Here is a 20,495-nt window from a genome sequence, read left to right on the forward strand (position 1 = left end):
CTGGTACTCCCTTGCTCCAGTGTGCACAGTCTTTTGTGTGTGGGGGGGCAAGAATTTTATTCTGTCTTTTTGGAATTGGTTCAACAGTATCAGACTCATTCCAAGCCCACTGAGCGACTAGGTCAATGAGCTAGTTAGCTGTGTGTGTGTGTGTGTGTGTGTGTGTGTGTGTGTGTGTGTGGAGGGGGGGGGTCACTCAAAAAGTAGGCGTGCCAAGCCCAAAAGCCTCCATAAACACAGACTCCTCCTTTTTGTTTCAGGAGCTGTAGGATGTTTCCAAAGGAGACGTCATCAGGTGGTGATCTGGGAGCCCCCTCCCTCTCATCAAAATCAGACTCCACCCAGGAATCTCTCACAGAGGACACTAAATGCCTCCTCTTACACATCCTCTTTTGAGGGAGTCCCTCAGTGGGGCATTCTGGGGAAGTGTCAGAAGACAATTTCCTGACAGACTGGCTGGAGGCTTGTTGTCCCAGTAAAAGAGATGATAGAGACTCAGAGCAAACAACAGTGTGAGACAGGGATGTCTGACCTGAGGGAGGAAGGGATCTCATCTGGCGATTGAGAAAACTCTCTCCAAAGCCTTAAAGGCAGAATGTCTAGGAGAAAGAGAATTAGATGGCTCTGATGCAGGAACCTCTCAGATCCTTGGCTCCTGCAATCCCACCAGTGCTCCAGCCAAGGAAGAAGTCAGACCAAACAGATCCAGAGCAAAAGCTTTGAAAGTTTCAAAGTAGACTCCAAACCCCCGGTCCTGGCACCAAATGCTTCGGCGCAGACAGTCCTTCAGCGTCAGGATACTCTGTGCAGGATGGCTCAGGGGGGGATCATCGCAGTCGAAGAGCAAACAGACTTCAGATCTGATGTAGACACCCCAGGGATCTCATATTTGACAGCTCTGAAACAGATCTGACTTGAGAAGGAAATACCAGAGAAGTGGACAGATGTCAGTTTCCAATTCCACTAGAGGTCACAGCCAGGAGAACCCCAGTCTGTAACCTGTGCTCTGAGGAACTTCCTCATCATACTGTCCACGTCTTCTTCTGGAGGATCGGAGAGAGGGCATAGTGGAAGGAGGCCTAAAATGCCTTCTAGGAAGGGAGAAGGAAGCCTGGATGGAGTCAGATCCAAAAGAAATAGTGGAGTAGGGATCCGAGGAGACCTAGGTTTTTCAGTTGTCAGATGTGAGACAGACATCCTACTTTTTGTTGTTTTCCATTGAAGGAACTGTCATTAATTCTGAGGATCGATCCGGCGACCTTTTTCAGGAGTCCTTTTCCATAGACAGAGTATCAAGTTTAGTTTTCTCTGACCTCTTAAGAGAGGGTTTGAGCCCCAGCCACTGAAGAGGAAGATTTAGAGAGCAAGAGACCCTTCAAAACTAATTTGTTCCTGCAATTTGTCAGGGCCCTAGAATTAAACCTAAAACAGATTACACAGTCAACATTAAGATGCGCTGGACCAAGACAATACACACACACACACTGTGGGCATCTGAGTTTTGAAGTTTGGGCCCAAAGGAGAGACACTTTAAACCAAAAGGTTTATCCAACATTTCAATAAACTAGAACTACCACCAACAAAATGCAAACAATCTACTAGCAAAAACTACCCAAAAAAGACACTAAAGAAAAATCATCTTTACATTATTTTTTTTTTAAAGAAAAGAGAAAAAAGAAAAACTACCACAATGGCAGACAGAGTACTCAGTATGAGTAAAATGGGTACCAAAAGTAGTACCAGCAGTGGTAGCCCTGAAAAATGTTGAAAATCCAAGAAAACTCAAATGTTTAAGAGCTAGGAATCTGCATCCAATATCTAATAGAGGCAAACAAGATCTGAGGCATGATAAGTTGGGCAAGACATTATGAGTAGAGGGCGAAGCTCGAGAGATCTAGGATTCGATGATCTGGTAGAAGCAGCCAAACTGGATCAGACTCTCGGATCCGAACCTATCAAGTGAGGAATGAATGAAAATGACAGCATCAGATTCTTGCACTTAGCACTAACAGGTGTTAAGGCATTCATGCTTTTAATGACAATCCTGTCATTTTAGTGACAGAGATAGTCATCTGGCCACATGGCTTATGCACGTTGTCAGTGTCACAGCAAGACTCATTAACAAGGCCCATAAGACAGGTTTATGCAAAAGGAGTAACATTTTTGCATGCTCACAACCTTATGCAGTACTGACATTTGCCAAGTCATAAATACAACTGGCAAGAATGCTAATGTTCTTCTTCGTGACTTGTCCAGGTAGCTGTGCACATGGCATATATAAACCGTCAATGCCCCAGGGTTCCCTCTCCCCACCCCTGGAAGACATTGCAGTGCAACAGGAGCACATTTTTCCCCTTTCATATATTTATGTGGCATGTTCGGGTGCAAAACCATTTGCACAGTCAAAGCTAACAATCTTTTAAAATTAGGTTTCTGGTGAATGGAAAAAGTGTTTGCTCATACAGTCTATGCCCACTGCCCCCCTGCCCCCATGGGTTATGCAACAAGAGAACATTTTTTTTCATACTGTTACAAGGTAATAGCAAGTGCAAAATCATCTAGAGATTCTCTAGGAATTAACATTTTCCTTCCGTTCAGAGACTGACAGGGTTGTCTGAGTATTCTGCTTATGCAAAATGTATGTGATGCACTGTCCCAGACCCAGGGTAATATTACTATGCAGTAACAAGACATTTCTCCTTCACCTTGGTGTTCTAGTTTAATGTGTAAAAAAATTATACATTCAGAAAGAATGCAAATTTTCCATAAGGGTCATTACGAAAAATTCTGTTAATTTTGCATAATAAAATACTGATCGAAAGTACCTCCATACTGAGTAGTCATTACATCAGAAGTAAATCTACAGAACACCAGAAAGGCAAAGCAATTGATTTTCAATCATTAAAAAATAAAAATAAACAAGGTCACAGAACTTTTAAAAAACTATTCTCAACAAACAGTATTGTAGTGCTGGACAATGAGGGGAAAAACAGGGTTCACAGAGTTCATCACTTCATTTTAAACAGATGTGTTTCAGAATTAGAAAATGGAACCACAGAATTAAAACGTACCTTTCAAACTCAAACATATTCTGAAATACACAGATCTCCACAAACAATTAGTGCAAACATCATACACTCCTATAACATACATTAATAACTGGCCTTCTCCACACAAATGCTGCAGCAGAATGGTTACACAGTGATGCTAGGTGTTGCAAATGCAGCAGAATTAGAGAAACAGAAGACTGAAGGGTTACCTGAAAGTACCATAAAATGCTGCTACATGACTTTTTAGAAATTGGAAGACCGGTAGAAGAAAACATCACCATATAACTCCATAAACACAAAGGCTACAAAAGACCTTTTCATACGATCATTAACACAATTAACCAAACATGCTGGAGGGACACAGGGTCATCTCCCAAAGACTGCCCATACTCTGGAATAAGCTTCCAATTCATCTCAAGCACAGCACCTCGCTGGCCCTTTTCGAGAGATCTCGACGAGTGGATGGGTAACAAAGTTCACTCCAGGGATCATTCCAGCTGCCCTACTGGATATGGGCACTGTGAACTAACATCTGGTGGCATGGTGTCTGGGCAACTGTTTGAGGGGCTGGGCTTGCAAAGGCTTCAGGGCCATTAGCCTAGTACACACCTATGAACCTATGTTCAAACACCTCACAGTGAACAGACAGATGACGACTCTGTATAAAATCAGCTTTTATCTAAATTTGGGTTATATCAAACTGGAACATGCTTTCACTTTACCTGGAATAGTTAGTTATACAAAGGCGGAAATAGAAAAATAAAAGTAGCTAAATCACAGGCCTTTGTTCAGGGTTTTCTTTTGCAGTCTAAGAGGAAGTGACAGTCCCCTCCCCCCACACTACTGCAGAAGTCTCTCAACTCACTCAGGTCTCTCAACAGCAGGTACAAATATGACTCAGTCATTGTCCACGCTGGTGTAAACGACCTGACACATACCTCCTTGGACTACATGAAAAGAGACATTGAGGAGCTCTCTGATTATGTAGCCCAGGCAGGTATGACCCTGACCTTGAGCAGTATCCTACCTTCACCAAGAATGATGCCACAATACAGAGATAAGATGATCAGCTTTAACAATTGGCTTAAACACTGGTGTCATTCAAAGGGGATCCAGTATCTGTCTGCCTGGGATGACATGCTGGACAAGCCACGCTGCTTCGCAAGGGACGGCTTGCACCTGTCACCCTGGGATTCGGATATTGGCAAAGGCTCTTGCCACCCCATAGTGCCTTTTTAGGCAAGGCTCAAATTCTAAACCTACCACCCTAGAACACAAAAAGGAAAAAACTAAGGGTAATGCTGCTCAATGCCAGAAGTCTAAATCTCAAAATGCACGCACTCGAGGCCCTTCTCAGTATGGAGAACATCGATGTCTGTGCTGTGACAGAAACCTGGTTCAAGGCTCCTGAGAGCACCCCAGCTATCAGGTTTTACCTCATATCATGCGTTCCGCCCCAAAATCCGGACAATACCAAGAAAGGAGGGGGTATCCATATTCATCAAGGACACCCACACCTCAAGACTGGTGGCAACGCACGATGCATCGGAGACCATCCAGGTGCAATTAACCATAGGCAAGACTGCTCTGCAAATTGTAGCATGTTACAGGCCACCCTCACAAACTCAGGAAACTCACATGGCCTTCCTGAAAACACTAGAGGGATAAATGTATCACCAAACACCATCATACTAGGTGACTTCAATTACCCTAATATAGACTGGGAACACTACTCAAGCCCAAACACCCTAGCCCAAAAGTTCCTGGAATTCATAAACTCAAATGCCATGGAACAACTAGTCACCATCCCCACAAGAGGAGATAACATACTTGATCTCATCATCACGAACATGGGAGCACAATGTTCAACACCGGAAGTATACCCCTCACTGGTGAGATCAGATCACAAACTAATCTCGCTGGAGGTCCTCATCCCACCCCACCTGAAATAAAAAGACCACAGTAAAGAACTTCTCAAAAGCCGACTTCACACTTCTAAAGACTAGTGTGGTCTCCTTTCAGGCCCCGAGCCGCAGAAAACAATACTCAAGCCGCTGAATCACTTACAAACGCCTTCTACCAGCACCTGCAGGACTGCATGGATAAGGCAATCCCAAGCAAAACAAAGACTCTTTGTACCAAAGGCAAGCGTCCAGTCTGGTGGACCCCAGCCATAAACAAACTCTACAACAAAAGGAGGAAGCTACTACAAGATAGAGCAAAATCCTTAAAAGGTAAGACACCCTTGATCACTATAAGTAAAAACTAAGAGCTCTCATAAAATCATCCAAAGCAAATTGAGAGAAAAATAGCTAAAGACTCAAAAGACAATCATAAGGCCTTCTTTAGCTATGTTAGAAACCTAGGAGGAAACTCCCAGATATGCTCAGAACTAGTTCAAAATGATGTGAAGATTACTGATCCTACAGACATTGCCAACATACTGGCTGACAGGTTCAGTGCAAACTTCTCCCCTCCCCAAAAGGAGAGATATCTATACCAAATGAGTGCAGCCCCAAACATCTCCAGCGCCCAAGTGAGAACTGCTCTCTCCAAAGCAAAAACACAGCATCCATGGGACCCGATGGTGTCCCCGGCTGTGTGTTCCACGAACTCAATGAGGAATTAAACCCACAGCTAGGACAGCTGTTTAATCAAAGTCTTACCTCTGGATACGTACCCAGGGAGTGGCGCACTGCAACTGTGGTCCCACTTCACAAAGGCGGTGCCTCCACAGACCCTGGAAATTACCGCCCATTAGCTTGACAAGCCTTATCTGCAAAGCCATGGAGAGGATCATAATGGACCTCATAAATAAAGACATAGGAATTTGCAGACTTTGGATCCAACCCAGTTTGGCTTTGTCAAAGGCAGATCATGCCTTTTAAACTTGGTTGACTTTTGAAACAGTCACCAAAGCCATTGATGAGGGAAAGGCAGTCCATACAGCCTACCTCGATCTGGCTAAGGCCTTGATACAATACCCCACTCGGGTATCATTGAAAAACTCATCAGCTTAAATGTTAACCCATACATCACAAGATGGGTTGCAAATTGGCTGAGTGACAGAACCCACAAGGTCAGAGTTGCTGGCGCCATGTCAGACTCAAAGCCTGTCACAAGTGGTGTCCCACAGGGCTCAGTCCTGGGCCCACTCTTGTTTGGCATCTACTTTTCCGAAGTACAAGCAAACACAGGAGGGTTATGGCTGACAAAGTTTGCAGATGACTGCAAACTGGGCTCCATAGTAGAAAACACATCTGACACAGATATCCTTCAGAAGGGTCTCACAGAAACAGATAACTGGTGCCAGAGCCACGGCCTAAAGTTAAATGCCAAAAAATGCATAGTCATACCCTTCGGGAAAAACAAGGTTACCCCTAGCTACCAAATAGGTGGCAATCCACTGAGCACAGAAGAAGTTATCAGGGACCTGGGGACCCAGGTTGATAGTAGTCTGTCATTCGACACCCATGTAGCTAAAGTAGTTAGGAAGTCCTTCTACATTGCCCACCTTATCATGAAGGGATTCTCATCTAGATCAAGGGAGGTCATAGTCTCCCTTTACTCATCACTCATCAGACCAATGATTGAGTACAATGCCCCATTCGGAATGCATCTGACCCGACACTTGCAGCAGCTGGAGAGGCCACAAAAGTTCCTCACCAAAAGGATAAAGGGTCTCAAAAATCTGTCCTATGCTGCCCGACTGAAAGAACTCCAGCTCTATTCAGTCGCCACCGCTTGCTCAGAGGTGACGAATGCCTAACATACAAGGCGATGACAAACCGAGATTAGATGAATAAGCTACACCTCAAAAAAACTAGATGCGTCAGAGCCACAAGGGCGGAGACTTAAACCTCGACACGGCTATTAATAGGACGTGCTGGAGGGATAGATTCATCACCCAAAGACTCCCTATGCTGTGGAACAAAATCCCGGTACATGTGAGGCAGAGCACCTCGCTGGCCTTGTTCAAGAGAAATCTTGACCAATGGATGGGAGATCGCAGATATACCCCAGGAATTACCTCAGTGTCACTGCTCGACAGAGGCACAGCAAAATAATGGGTATAGTTCCCCATACTAAAGGGGTGGCGTAAGCCACAAAACAATGGGCTAGGCTTATAAATGCCCTCGGGCAGATAGCCTAGTATGAACCTATGAACCTAAGTGTTAAACTGCCACTGCAATGACAGACCCTTGCAGAATCAATTCCTCTTGGACTACATAAGAAAACCCTGAACAAAGACCTGCGATTAAGCTACTTTTTCTGGCTGTAGCTTGACAACTTATAAATATAGTGTAAAATAAGCTCCGAGCCAAACATAAATGAGGATAATTATGGGAATTCAGTTACTTCCTTATGTCTGGCACGAGTCATACAAAGCATTATGGGAAAGAGAAAGGGTCGAGGGAGAACAAGATCTTATTGATACATCAAGCCCCATTGGTGGCCATGTTGTGGAAAACAGGCTAAAATTACAATTAAAGCACTTGAGTGATTTTGAGGTGTTAAAATAGGTCAGGAAACAGAGTGTGAAAAAAAAAAACAGATTTTTTTTACTTCTAGGGTGGAGTTCTTCTAGGGTGGAGTTTTCCTTTAAGCCTACACCATAGGGTTTTCGGGACAAACTGGCAGATAGTGCAGACCTTACAGTCGTGGGAAGGCCCAAGACAAAACAGGCACTGTAAATGGATGTCCTTACGACGAGAATCTGATGTCCACATTCACATATGTCCTTCTTGGATGACAAAAACTGAAAACTATCAAAAGTAAGAAAAGGATTCCTCAGCTGGGCACTTATCTGAGGGTACATATGGGAAATGTGCTCTGTCTGGCAGCAAAGAAGTTCTGAGGATGGTGTGTGCATACTTCACTTTTATAGCCCATGTCCGATAGACAACATGCGATGTAGCACACACCCTAGGTACTAAAGACATTTGTAGACTGGCCGACATCAGGTCACTTGGCAGGTAATCTCCCTCATGTAAAGAAGACTGCAACAGCAGAATACAAGGACATCCCAAGAATCCAGAGTGATTCTTAGCCAACTGTGAAGACACAGGGAAAGACGGATCGATATAAGGAACCTGACTTAAGAGGAAGAGGAAAAGGTTGTCAGACAGAACATGGCTTGTCTGCAAAAGGAGGTTTCTGAGAGACAGAGGAGTCTTAGACTTTGTAGAAGGAGCCCTTCTGGAACCAGTTTTACCTTTGGGAGGACGAGACTGTCTACAGACAAAGGCAAGCTTGGAAGGATAATTCCTCTGAAATATGAGAACAGGGGAAACAAAAATATGGCTTGATTCCTGCAATGCTTCAACTTTCTCATGCACACATTTAGAAAGCTCAGCAGCTGAAGAAAGAGATTTTTTTTACTGTAAAGAGGAACACCCATTAATTTAGCCTTAATATCATCAAGCAAAGGTTGTAGGCAAAGCCAAGAATAACATTTTAACATAGAATCAAAGGGAACAACTATTGAAAAAAACATCAGCTGCATCATAACTAATTTTAATAGAATGACAGACCATTTGAGAAGAGGAGCCCAACAAAGAGAGGGCCAAAGCCTTCCCCTCAGAATCAGGGAGGTCAGAAATAACCTGAAAAGCTTGAAAGAGAAGAGCTAAAACGTATCTGGCCATATGGGTCTGGTAGTTAACAGCGCAAAAGGCCAAGGTAGCAGCAGTGTGCACCTTTTTGCCCAGCCTTTCCATGGTCCTACTATTCCTTGTCAGAAGGAATAATTTAGTGGAAGGCAACAGTTTGGAAAGGTTTGTCTAAAAAAAGAAAGACAATACAGGGGTCAGCAGGACATTTGTAAAGAAACTTACAATCATCAGGCACCTTATATAACCTATCAGGTTTTTAGAGGCTGGAGGCTGACAATTAGGAGCCTGAGAAGCTGGTGAAAGTGTCCAACAAGGCAGCAAGGACAAGAGGAACAGCAGAAGACTTAGGAGACTCCATCTGGAGGAGTTATAATACCTCTTCCTGTGAACATCAGAAACATGGGTACAGTCCCATTTAAAAAAGAATTCCATCATACAAGGCACAGTATCTCCAAAGGAAAGCTCTTTAAAGGGAGACTTTGGAATGAAGTCCTCCTCCTCAGAACAATATTCTAATAGAGAAATAATCTAACAGCAATAAAGCTAAAGACTCCTCTCCAGAGTCCAAGCCCTAATCAGAAGAGTCCTGCTCCCTAGGCCTCTTAAGAGGAGACCACCAAGGGAGGTGGGGAGTGTTGCAGGAACAGAACACCCACCCTAAAGATTTTACGGGGATCAGACCCTTGCCAACACTCAATTAACGTAGTGGGAATCTCCCTCCAACAAGAATCTGCAGAACATCCCTCATACAATCATATGAGGTTCACCCTCAACACACGTAATGCACATCTGCAGAACCTCTTAGGACGTGCACGTAGCCAGTTCCATGCCAGCCTATGAAAAGGCTGAGGCAGAGGAAGCTGACAGAATAACTGGATGATCCTCCAGTCTTTCATCAGCCTTGACAGAGACATCCAGGGGAGGTGGTACAGCAGCCAAATCTGATCTAAGTTTTTTGTTGTTCTTGGCAGATGGCTGACCCTTTGGCTAAGACGATTCTGCCACTGCACCCTGCTCGAACAACTTCAGATGTTGGATCTCAAGGTAGGCAGACAAAGAGGAGAGGCTACTATGAAGAGTCTTGGGGACAAACTCTTGAAAAATCAAGCATAACGTGACGATCCGCATAAGGAATAGGGCTCCCACACTGACATTTTCCCTTTCTGGACAACATGCAACCTCACAACAAAAGTAAAGAAAACAAGGATAAGAAAAAAAAACCCAATGGGGTACTCATCTGAAATGGCTTGGTAACCAGTAGACGAAGGAGGGCTCAGACTGATGACTGAAGATGGCATTCAGGACTGGTAGCAAAGAAGTTCTGAGGTAGGTATGTCCATACATCACCTTTATGTTCTATGTTGTAAGCGGGGAGCATGTGTGTGACGTACAACGTCCTAATCCAAAGGCTGTGTGTGTACTGGTCGGACATTGGGCTACCCTTGGCAGGGGATCCCTTGAGTCACAGATACTGCAACGGTAATAAGGATGGACATGTTCTTAAATAAGACAATGTCAAGCACTCAGGTCTTTAAATACGACCCCTCCACAAATACAGCAAATATACAGAATCTCTCACAAGGACAGCTCTAGATGGTGATCAGGAAGGTGACTACTGCATCAGATCATCTGTCCTGGGAAATGTATCAGACACTGCGGAGGGGGCATATGGGGGGAGGTCATCATTTTATACAATGGGCCTCACTGGCCTCTGAGACCACCTTTACTTAGTGGGCACTGGCCAGAGCTACAAGACAGGAAAACAGGTTTTGTCAGGATTCCCCACAGTGGTGGGAAACTTCTACTTCTTGTAAGGATCAGCCACCCAATCCTAAGTAGTTTGACTAGTTAGGCTCTTTCTTTTTAAAAGCAGGTATGATGGACTGCCCGCCATCCCTTCCTGAAGTGAGACTGCTACCCTATCCAAAGCACAAGTCAAATCAAAGGTACAGAGCACCATGTCATACAACCACTGTGAAAGTGTTAGAAAGTTTGCTCATTTTGAGAAAAGACTCAAAGTGGGTTGAAAGTTTCTCCAGCAAATGCTCTACGAGGGAGGATAATGATATGAAAAGATAAGAAAAATTTGAAGTTTAAAAGTTCCATAAATGTAGAGCCCAGTGACTAGGCCTTTAAACTGCTTGCCTGGAAAATGCTGTGGTTTCTTGCTCCTGTGCTGGTCTGCAAAGATCAAACAAGAAACACTCAAAGATCAGAATTTAAGCATTTAACTCCAATTAGCTGTATAATTACTTCTATTCTGTAAGTATAGCATCCTTGATAACAAGCCTCATGGGAGGAATTACCAAAGACAAATCATCCAGACACATTTACATGTTTCTGGGACAAAGTAAGGCAGCAGGCCAGTTTACAGTAGAACTCATTAGCTTAAAGACTACTCCACAGGAAAAGCCATCCAGCACAGACAGAAAAAGGAGATCTGGCTGACTTTAATGCATCAGATAACAGCTTCTGGGTCCTCTAACTGTTCCAAAGGAAATGGGATAGGAAGACCCACGCCAGATTCAGAATGGGCACACTTGTACTACAAAGCTAAGATGAGTGTGAGATGGGCAGGTGCTACATATGTCAGACGAAAAGATACTGATGTGAAGTGACACCTGCTGCCAGTAATGCAGGGAGCTGAGGGATTGACTCAGATCTCAATGTTAGTATCAGGCAACATTCTCCATGACTGTACTCCTGCACCCATACCTCATATAGCTGCTTAAAGTCTACAGGCTGAGGTCCAGATGATCTCTCCACAACCTGAGTCAATGACTTCTGCTGGACCCAGGTATAGTGGTGGGACAAGAGTCCTTAACAATAAATTAAAACCACTGGTCTGCAGCTACAATTTAAGCCAAGACACCAACTTGGGCAGCTGAAGGAGTGCTCTGGTGAACTGATGGGCAGATGGATTACACCTTCAGGTTAATTAGGTGCACCTAACCCCTAAAACCCCTCTCAGTCTGAAGGTATTACTATATGAGGGTCAGGATACAACATGAGACAGAGAGGCCATCTCACACACAGACGCACCTTCAAAATGGTTTGACATCTTTCAGTCCTCAGATTCCTTCCAATTCTGACTGTGCTCTAGCAAAGGCATAGGGTCTAAAGAAGAATCCTCTAATAGATTCCATTACTGAACATTTCCAACCACTTCAATTCCCTAAGTAAAGGCATAAGTCAGATGCTGCACCATCATACAACTACAGGTAGCCAGGCTGATGCACTGGAACTCACGGTAGTGCTTGTTTCTTGTTCAGGTGAGAGAGATAACGCTGGGGGTGGTTTTGGCTCATTAGGAGATGGCCACATGAACAATTGCTAAGCTTCAATATTTAGGCATCAAATACAGAATTTTTCCAAAAAAAGAAGTTATGTTTTACCATAACGTTCCATCTGTGTTGTCGATCTTCACTAATCCTCGACTGTGGGCTCGGGTTCAGAGCTTTGGAACCAACTCGGCCATTATTCCAGCTTGCACCTTCCAAAAACACGTGAGCTAAGCTCTACTCAATGTTCCTCACAAGATTACCTCAGATCGAGTTTGCAAACAATAGTGACAGACAAGAAATTACAGATCAGAGGCCATTTCTGTGTCTGTATTATGAAGGCAATCTTTGCACTGATGCGATCCTCCAAGAGATCTAAAGGTGGGGGGGGGGGGGGTCAAGGATTAGTGAAGATCGACAACAAAGATGGAATGTTATGGTAAGACAACTTCTTTATCTGATGTTGTCAATCTTCACGTAATTCTTGACTGTGGGACAGACTGCCTAGCTACCTGAACCTTGGGAGGTCTCTTGGATGAATATTCCTGAGCACCATCAAGCTGAATGATGCAAGTCCCCTAGAGACCAGGTCCAGCTTGTAATGCATAACAAATGTATAAGGAGATGCCCATGTCACAGCTGGACAAATATCATCTAAGGAAGCTCCGTCATGAAAACTGCAGAAGCTGCTATTGTTTTAGTTAGCTTTTACAGGTCATGGTAGGTGCACTCCCTTTTTGTTAAAGACAAAAGTGATACACAGTCTCTATGCCATTTAGCTAGGGTAAAATTAGAGAATGGACTTCCCAAAGTGACTGAAGAAAATAAAATAAATATCTGATCAGATTTTCTGATTTCCTTTTGTTCTGTAAAGACAGAAATGTAACTGTCTGTGCACATCTAAGTAAGTGCAAACAGTACTTCCCTTTACTGCAGTAGTTGGGGAAAAAAGACTAGGAGTTGTATAGTCTGATATTTCACTCCGAGACAACCTCTGGTAGGAAGGAGGGATTTGTTTGCAGGGGAACCATGTCTTTATGAAAGATTAGACAGGGAGGTTTGTAAGACAAAGCCTGAATTTCAGATACTCTTCTAGCAGAAGTGATAGCTATCAAGAATAAAGTTTTCCATGACAAAAACATCAAGTCACAACTAGCAGAAGATTCAAAAGAATAACAGATAAAGAGACTGAAGTACTAGATTCAAATCCCACGGTATGGAGGGTTTTTATATGGAGGTCTGAGTATTAAGTTCCTTTCAAAAAAGCTTTGCAAAGCTTATGGGACATCAAGGATGAACCATTTAAACCCAATATGAAAGTTAGAGATCGCAGCAAGATGCACTGGAATACTAGAGGTTAAAGCTCCTGTTTCAAAGAGTAAAGTCAAAAACTCCAGAACTCTATCAACAGGCACATAATAAGGGTCCAGATTACAGTCTAATGACTATTTAATAATCTATACCCACTTGTTAAGGTACAACTTTCTTGCTGAAGGTTTGTGGTGGGCTAGAATGATGGGTTGAACTGGGGAAATGAGAGAAGAATGCCTGGCAATCATGGGAACTGGAGAAGCCATGCAGTGAGCTTGAGATGACTGAGATGAACCAGCCCCTGTGGGTAGGACAACAGATCTGGAGATGGGTCCAGTACCCAGGTTTCCGAAATAGACGAGGCCACAGGAATGGAAACCAGACCTGTTGAGGCCAAAATGAGGCAAAAGGAATTACTCTGTTCTTTGACTTGTTGGCTTTCTTTAGAAAATTAAAGGAATCGGGGGGGGGGCATACAATACACCGGGGGGGCCAATTGGGAAGGAGTGTCTCTGAGTGACTCCCAGGGGGGGGAATTAAGGCAAAGAAACAGCTGCACTTCTTGTTCAGAGGTCACAGCAAAGTTGGCCCCAGTGGCGGAATATCTTTTCTGCCACCACTGGATTGAGAGTCCACTAGTGAGGCATCGTTGCCATCAGAAAGCAGTAGGAAGATATTGCCCATTGACATACTCTGAGTGCTTCTCGACAAAGAGGGCAAGATCTGGTTGCCCCTTGCTTGTTGATGTACCAGACTACTGACATACTGTCGATGTGAATCACAACTGTTCCCAAGGGGAGGGCTTCTTGAAATGCCTGCAATGCTAACAGCACTGCCCTCATCTCAAGAATGCTGATATGCAAATTGGCCTCCAGCTTTGACCAAATGCCTTGAACTGTCTTTCCCACAGAATGCCCCCCCCCCCCCAATCTGGGATGCATCCGTGGTCACTATGGCTTGGGGTTGAGGAGGGACAAAGGGGCAGCTTGACAAGATTGCATCTTCCATTGTTACTACCCCCTCTGCCCCAGGGGAAGTCGATGCCATAAGAGTCCTGGAAAGGTCCTTGAAACTTCTTGAACCACAGCCTCCCACTTCTCTGGTTCCTGGAATAGGGCCGTTGAGGACTGTAAAAGCATACGCCCATGGCAGAAAGGGTCTCCCCATCTTTCTTATCAGGCCTGAGTGTCCTTAACTTTGGGACCAAAGAGGGATGTTCCATCAAACGGTGTGTTGATGAAAGAAGACTTAAATGGCTCCGCAAATCAAATAAGCGCATCCAGGCGCGTCTCCTGATGGCTATGCCTAAACCTGCTGCTCCTGTTGTCCCTTCAGCTGCATGTGCAATTAGCCTCATGGACAAGTTGGAAATGGATTCTAGGGTGGCGAGTTGAGAAACCACTTTGTCTTGAACTCATTCAGCTACTGCTCCTGCAAGAATGTCTGACAGTTCTTTAATAGGTTCATAGGTTAGTACTAGGCTAACTGCCCTTGCGAGCCATTTTAAGCCTAGCCAATTATCCCTTGTGAGATTCAAACCCTGCACCTTGTGTTTGTAAGGCAAACACCTTAACCATTAGGCCACCCTCCCAATTCAAGGACCTGAGAAAGAAGGTTGATGAAGCGTATACTCGCTTCTCATATCTATCCGTTGCCCTACACTCTTTGTTAGGATGTTGGATAGTAGGACTTTCATCAGCAAGTTCCTTCTTGGTGGCAATTGCTACCATCATAGTGCCCACAGGAATTCCCTTGGCCCAGTGTTGCTGATCCTGAGGGCTGAAAGGATACGGTCTGGTCTCTTTGGAATCAGCTTGAGAAGTGTCAGGTAACTTTCAAGCCATCTGAGCAATCAACTTAAAAGAGATTGTCAGCGGGTGGAGAGATCGAAAAAGTAGAGGGTTGGGCACGAAAAACCTCTAGGTATACAGATTCCTTTGAGGAAGGCTGGAGGAAAGTCCAACCACCCCTCTGTTTTAGGATCTCAAGGATGTCCCCGAAGGAAACATCTTCAGGGAGTGACTTAAGGGAACATCCCCCCTCACTGAAATCGGTATCTTCTGTGAAGGACTCTTCCGGGGAGTCCAAGTGCTTCCTCCTGCACTTTCTTTTCAAAGGAACCTCTTCGATGGGGTGCTCCACAGAAGTATCAGAAGATGACATAACCACTGTGGTCTGATCCTGATTTTGTGCCCTCTGTCCCTTTGTTGTCACTTGAAAGCTCAGAGGCGAAAATGCATCTGGCACTAGGAAATGGAAAACGAGATCTGGGGTAATCCTGTGAGGAGCATTATGGGTAGAGAATGGCTTGAGAGTTTTTGGAAGGTGTGAGCTGGAATAACGGCAGAGTCGGTTCCGAAGATTGGAACTGAGCCCACAGTCAAGGATTATGTGAAGACTAACAGAATGAACGATAGGATATTTTCCCAAACTGTGCAAATTGCTGAAAAGTATGGGTGGGTTCTTTAGCTAGGTGCACTATTCAAGTGTAACATATGACATTACTTCATGTGTGCCCCTGAACACAGCACCATCCCGGAGGGAGTGACTCCTGTCCCAGAGACTTCCCATATTCTGGAACAGTCTACCCATCTATTTCAAGCAAAGTTCTTCATTAGCACTCTTCATGAAAAATCTTGATGAGTGGATGGGAAAGAGGAAATACACCCCGGGGATCACTTCTGTGTCTCTGCTCGACAGTGGCACAGGAAAATAACTTTCTTGGGTGGCGTAAGCCAGGAACCTTGTTGGCTAGGCTTACGTAGGTCCTTGGGCTGATAGCCTAGTACCTACCTATGAACTATGAAATGAAAAAATAAATACTAAACTGAGCATGAAAGAAGATAAATCTGGTTACAGACGAACATGTTTTTCCCTAAAAGAGTCAGTCAAAAAATAAAAACAAAAGTGAAAAAAATTACCAAGCATTCAGAAAAATAATTCATAAGTGCTGTATTCTTCCAAAATCCAGCTTACCTGCACCGGATGGATTAGACCTTGGTTTAATGTCAGTGCAATGACATTTAAAGCAAAGTGGCGAACACTTGACTGTGCGTAGAAGAACGCTTCCAGGACTTGCTTGAGGTAAAGTTGCATAATGGAACTGCTCATCCCTGAGGAAATATCACCCATTTCTTTAAGATCTTCTTTCTTTGCCATTTTCTTCCCTGAAAGTAACATTTCACAAGAAACAAATCATATGTCTATATATACATTTTACTAGTAACCTCTCTCATTCATAGTTTTACCTACCTACATAATGATTTACAGTTCAACAGATGGAACAAAATTCATTAAAAAAATAAAATCACATTTCTGAAGGCCATGCTACACAAACAGCTGTATGGGTGTTAAGGACATTGCTTAAACTTGAGGGAGTCTCATTCACAAGATATGAATATTTTAACACTTAAGTGTTTGCTGGCAGTCTTTTCATAGTTCTTCAGTGGACTTGTTCAGTAAAGCTACCATCTTCAGTGATGAAGGTCGACCTGTTACTAATCTTGGACTCTGCTATGGGATACTATAGTTTACTATATTTTTCTGTCTGTGCACGCATGTGTAAATATGGATATTACAACAACCTTACCTTCTATATGCTATTATATATACAAATGTTACAGAAACTGATTTAAAATGGCTCATGCGTTAAGCAAGAATGCTGTTAATGCAGGATGCATCTGAAAAGGGTCCTTGGACCAGTGTACGTACTTACACTATTAACAAATGCAAAAATAAATAGCAAAAAAGTCAAGGAATGAAAGCTGCCCCCTCCCTCTTCAATTCTTTGCTTAATAACATCAAACACAGACCTAATAAGAAGCATTTGATGAGAAAGCTGAGGTGGCAAAAGAGAAAACCTCTTGAGAATCATAGGGAAAATATATAGAATGGAAATCAGTACACATGCTGATGCCTTAAAAATACAGCATAAAAACATTCACCTTATCAGGTTATCTATGCAAGGACCCTGCCTTAGTTTAATACTGGGATGTCCTTTCCTGCAATTTCCATAAACTGGGAGTCTTCTCTGACTCTGTACCATACATCTACCTTCACTTGTGAGAGTATGGTTTGATGGCAGCCATGATAGTCTTGAATCCTTTTACATAGAAGTGGTGGAGCAGCTGACAGTGAGCTGCCAAGCAGTGGAAGTAACCGCATGCTCCTGAAAATTAATATGGTGCCAGACTCCCACTGCTGGGCCCTGGAATGATATGCATTTCCCACAAAAAGCTCAATGTGTGCCTTTCCTTTTTCTCCAATCAAACTTGCTGCAGATGCTGATGGTACGATACTTCATTAACAAGACAGATGACGGTCTAAGCACATCCACAGAACAAGATGTCTGCACAAGACAGGGGTTCCATATAAACGAACCACAGCTTTGGGCGATGCCACTTCCTATTAATTCTCTGGAAGTGGTGCTCAGACAGGAACTACGTCTAATTTAGTTGATCAATTAAGCCACTGAATACTATTTAAACAAGTAAAGGATAGCTGCTAGACCCCCCCCCCCAACTTTCAGAGAATTTATGACAATAACAATGGGATACAGACAAGGGAAACCCTCCATCTCAGCTGTTCAAACCCTGGTTAACCTGCTGTTTCCCCTCACATGCCCCTCCAGCCCTCTTCTGGAGCAGAGGATTCAGAAGTGCTGTCCTGCTGGGGCACTATTGACTGATTCATTTCTGAAGCTCCTGTAGCTGAAAGGCAAGAGCAGCCTCTGCTGACACATACCAAAACATTGAGCTCTACGCTACAAGAATAAAGTACAGACTGCAATCTAGGCGACGTGTGCTTGATCAGCCATACAAGCATTTGCTGGAGATCGGGTGGTGTGAGAAAAGAATGAAGACGCTCTGCCTGACTGCCTTTCCCAGGAGACACAGTGGGGGGGGGGGTCTACTCTGTCACATGAGGACATAAAAGCAGTTGCCTGAATGGGAAGTTTGGTTAAGACAGGAAAAGTGCCTATCCTAGGGCCTGAGGGCGATCTTGTTCTTATAGCACCATAATCTCACTGCCAACCCGGTCAGTGATGTAGTATCTGCATATATGGATAGGGCAGGGTTACACCCTTGTACAGCACCTACCTCCATTCATAGTACAGCGCAGCAATAGTGGCTTTGAAATGCACCTCTCATACCCTGTGTGGAAGCACTGTTATCACCAGCATAGCAACCCCTAGCCTGCAGGGGGATAAACAGCCAGATAAACCATTCAAAATCCCACAGGAACAAGGCAGAATACACATATTGAGGAGGTAGCTTAGGGAAGTTGCATACTACTACAGTTCAACATATCCAAGAATAAAAATTTGATTGGCAAAAAACTTGACTCCTGAGGTCGGAGTCCAAACAACATAAAAATACTTTTGTGAATTTGTGAACCCACGACAAAGTGCTTAGCACAAACATTAGCAATGGAGGAAGTTCTGAAACAAGCTTTTGAAGTCACCAAAACTCTTGTGGTGCTGACTTTGACAGTAGCATTTCTCAATGTGAAGACTGCTTTACTACAGTGTACAAAGCAACCTACAAGCCACAGGCACGGTTGGTTTAGCAAATGCCAATCTTTCCCTTTCTACAGCAAAGGGGACATAATAGTTTGTTTCCAGTATACTTGCTTGCCTCAGGCAACACACTAATTTGGCATCTCTTCAATGCCAATAAGTGATCACAATCGTGACTGTCCAATGAAAGCTTATAAACAATCATTTTTTTTAAAGGTTGCCAACAACTTATCAGGTAGTAAAACTAGTGACTTGCTACTAACTTAAATATATTTCACAGTTCACAAACTTTCAGCCTGTTCAACAACCAAGGAAGCCACTCATTCTGAATGAAGCTCTGTTGTGGAGTAAAACCCTTAAGGCCTCTACACTCTACCCTTACTCATCTCAAAATCACACAAAGCTGTGAAATGGATCCAGTCAAATTCAAAAGAAATAAAACATTATCAAAGTTACTGAACAAAGTATATTGACTTTTCATTTACAAATTAAATTTCATCTTAACAACTTGCATATGTCTTCAATTTAGATTTGTTGGGTTGGTGTTAGTTTCAGTTGGTTGAACTGCTAATGAATACATTCATATTCTGCTGGTCTGCAGACTTGCTGCATGAAAAGTAAACTGCATCTGTAGACTATGAAAATGTATTACTGTCTTAAATTGAAGTATAACTGAATATTTTAAGGCACTTTGCTTTAAAGTTGTTGGTTTATACTCTGACTACTGAATCACACAAAATTTGGTGGCTTTATTCCTGTTTGATGCTGTCCTGCAGTTCAAACTGTTGAGTCTGACAGACTAGTTCACAAATAAATTGACAAGTTTTACGCTGTGAAAATTATTTTCAGATTTACATTTAGTGTACAACAGGGAATAATAAAACAGATCATCCAAATCCACTGTCTATCAAGGGAACCAGGTTTAATATTGCTGATTACGTGTTTACAATTTAAGTTCAGAAGTAACCTTGCTGTACACTTAATAAAAAGGAATATGTACATACTACTGGGACTGCTGTCTCACCCATATAGGGGATTAAGACTGCCCTCTAATAGAGCATCACAGTGCACAACAATGCAGCTTGTTTGACTGATGGTGATCGCCGTGAAAGCCTGAAACACAGAGTGCAAAAGTGTGTGGAGACAGGACCCAATAAAAGTAACATTTCCTAAAAAGTGGAAAAAAATATATAAATGAGCAATGGATGATTTAGGGAGAGAATGGCAAAGCATGCAAACACACACATAGCCCCTAACTAAAGCCGAAGCTAAATACTGCTGATAGGGAAACAAAGATAACACTCATAATAAGAAATACATAAAATGAGGGGTCTCCCAGATGAAAACAAAGACTGTCAAATTTAAAGGAACTATACACACATCTCCATGCAAATCAAACTAGGTCAAGTTTGGCTAACAAAGAAGCTTAAGAAATTTGCTGCAATAGCAAAGAATAGGGGATTGGAGGGCACTGTACCAACTTTCCGGAAAGTGACTCAGTAAGAGGCACAAAGAAACTATATCAGGTTGCAATGCAAAGACAGAAAGATAAAGAAGATAGTCAGACACCCTTCATAAGGGATGCCAGCAACAACCTGTTCACTAGCCCCGGGGATATCAAAGGCAGATGTAAGGAGTACTTCCAGCAGCTTCTGAATGAAGAAAACCCCACAGAAGCTGCATTGCCCAAGAAAAAGTCTATGATGAGAGAAGAGGAGCC

The 20,495-nt window shown here is 43.3% G+C and overlaps 2 protein-coding genes across 3 annotated transcripts in view; one reads left to right on the plus strand and one right to left on the minus strand.

The window, feature by feature from the left end:
* The window catches only part of NIPBL (NIPBL cohesin loading factor), a 4,951,262-nt gene that overhangs the window by 899,092 nt on the left and 4,031,675 nt on the right, over nucleotides 1-20,495 (minus strand). Inside the window, exon 39 of the mRNA XM_044076429.1 lies at nucleotides 16,234-16,424. Within this exon, the coding sequence (XP_043932364.1) occupies nucleotides 16,234-16,424 (191 nt within the window). The remainder of the gene's footprint in view (nucleotides 1-16,233; nucleotides 16,425-20,495) is intronic.
* The window catches only part of IST1 (IST1 factor associated with ESCRT-III), a 1,439,276-nt gene that overhangs the window by 217,603 nt on the left and 1,201,178 nt on the right, over nucleotides 1-20,495 (plus strand). The window lies entirely within an intron of this gene.

The sequence above is a fragment of the Protopterus annectens genome, chromosome 1.part0, assembly GCF_019279795.1.
Source record: "Protopterus annectens isolate FY-2018-M chromosome 1.part0, PAN1.0, whole genome shotgun sequence".
In the NCBI taxonomy this organism is placed as follows: Eukaryota; Metazoa; Chordata; order Ceratodontiformes; family Protopteridae; genus Protopterus; species Protopterus annectens.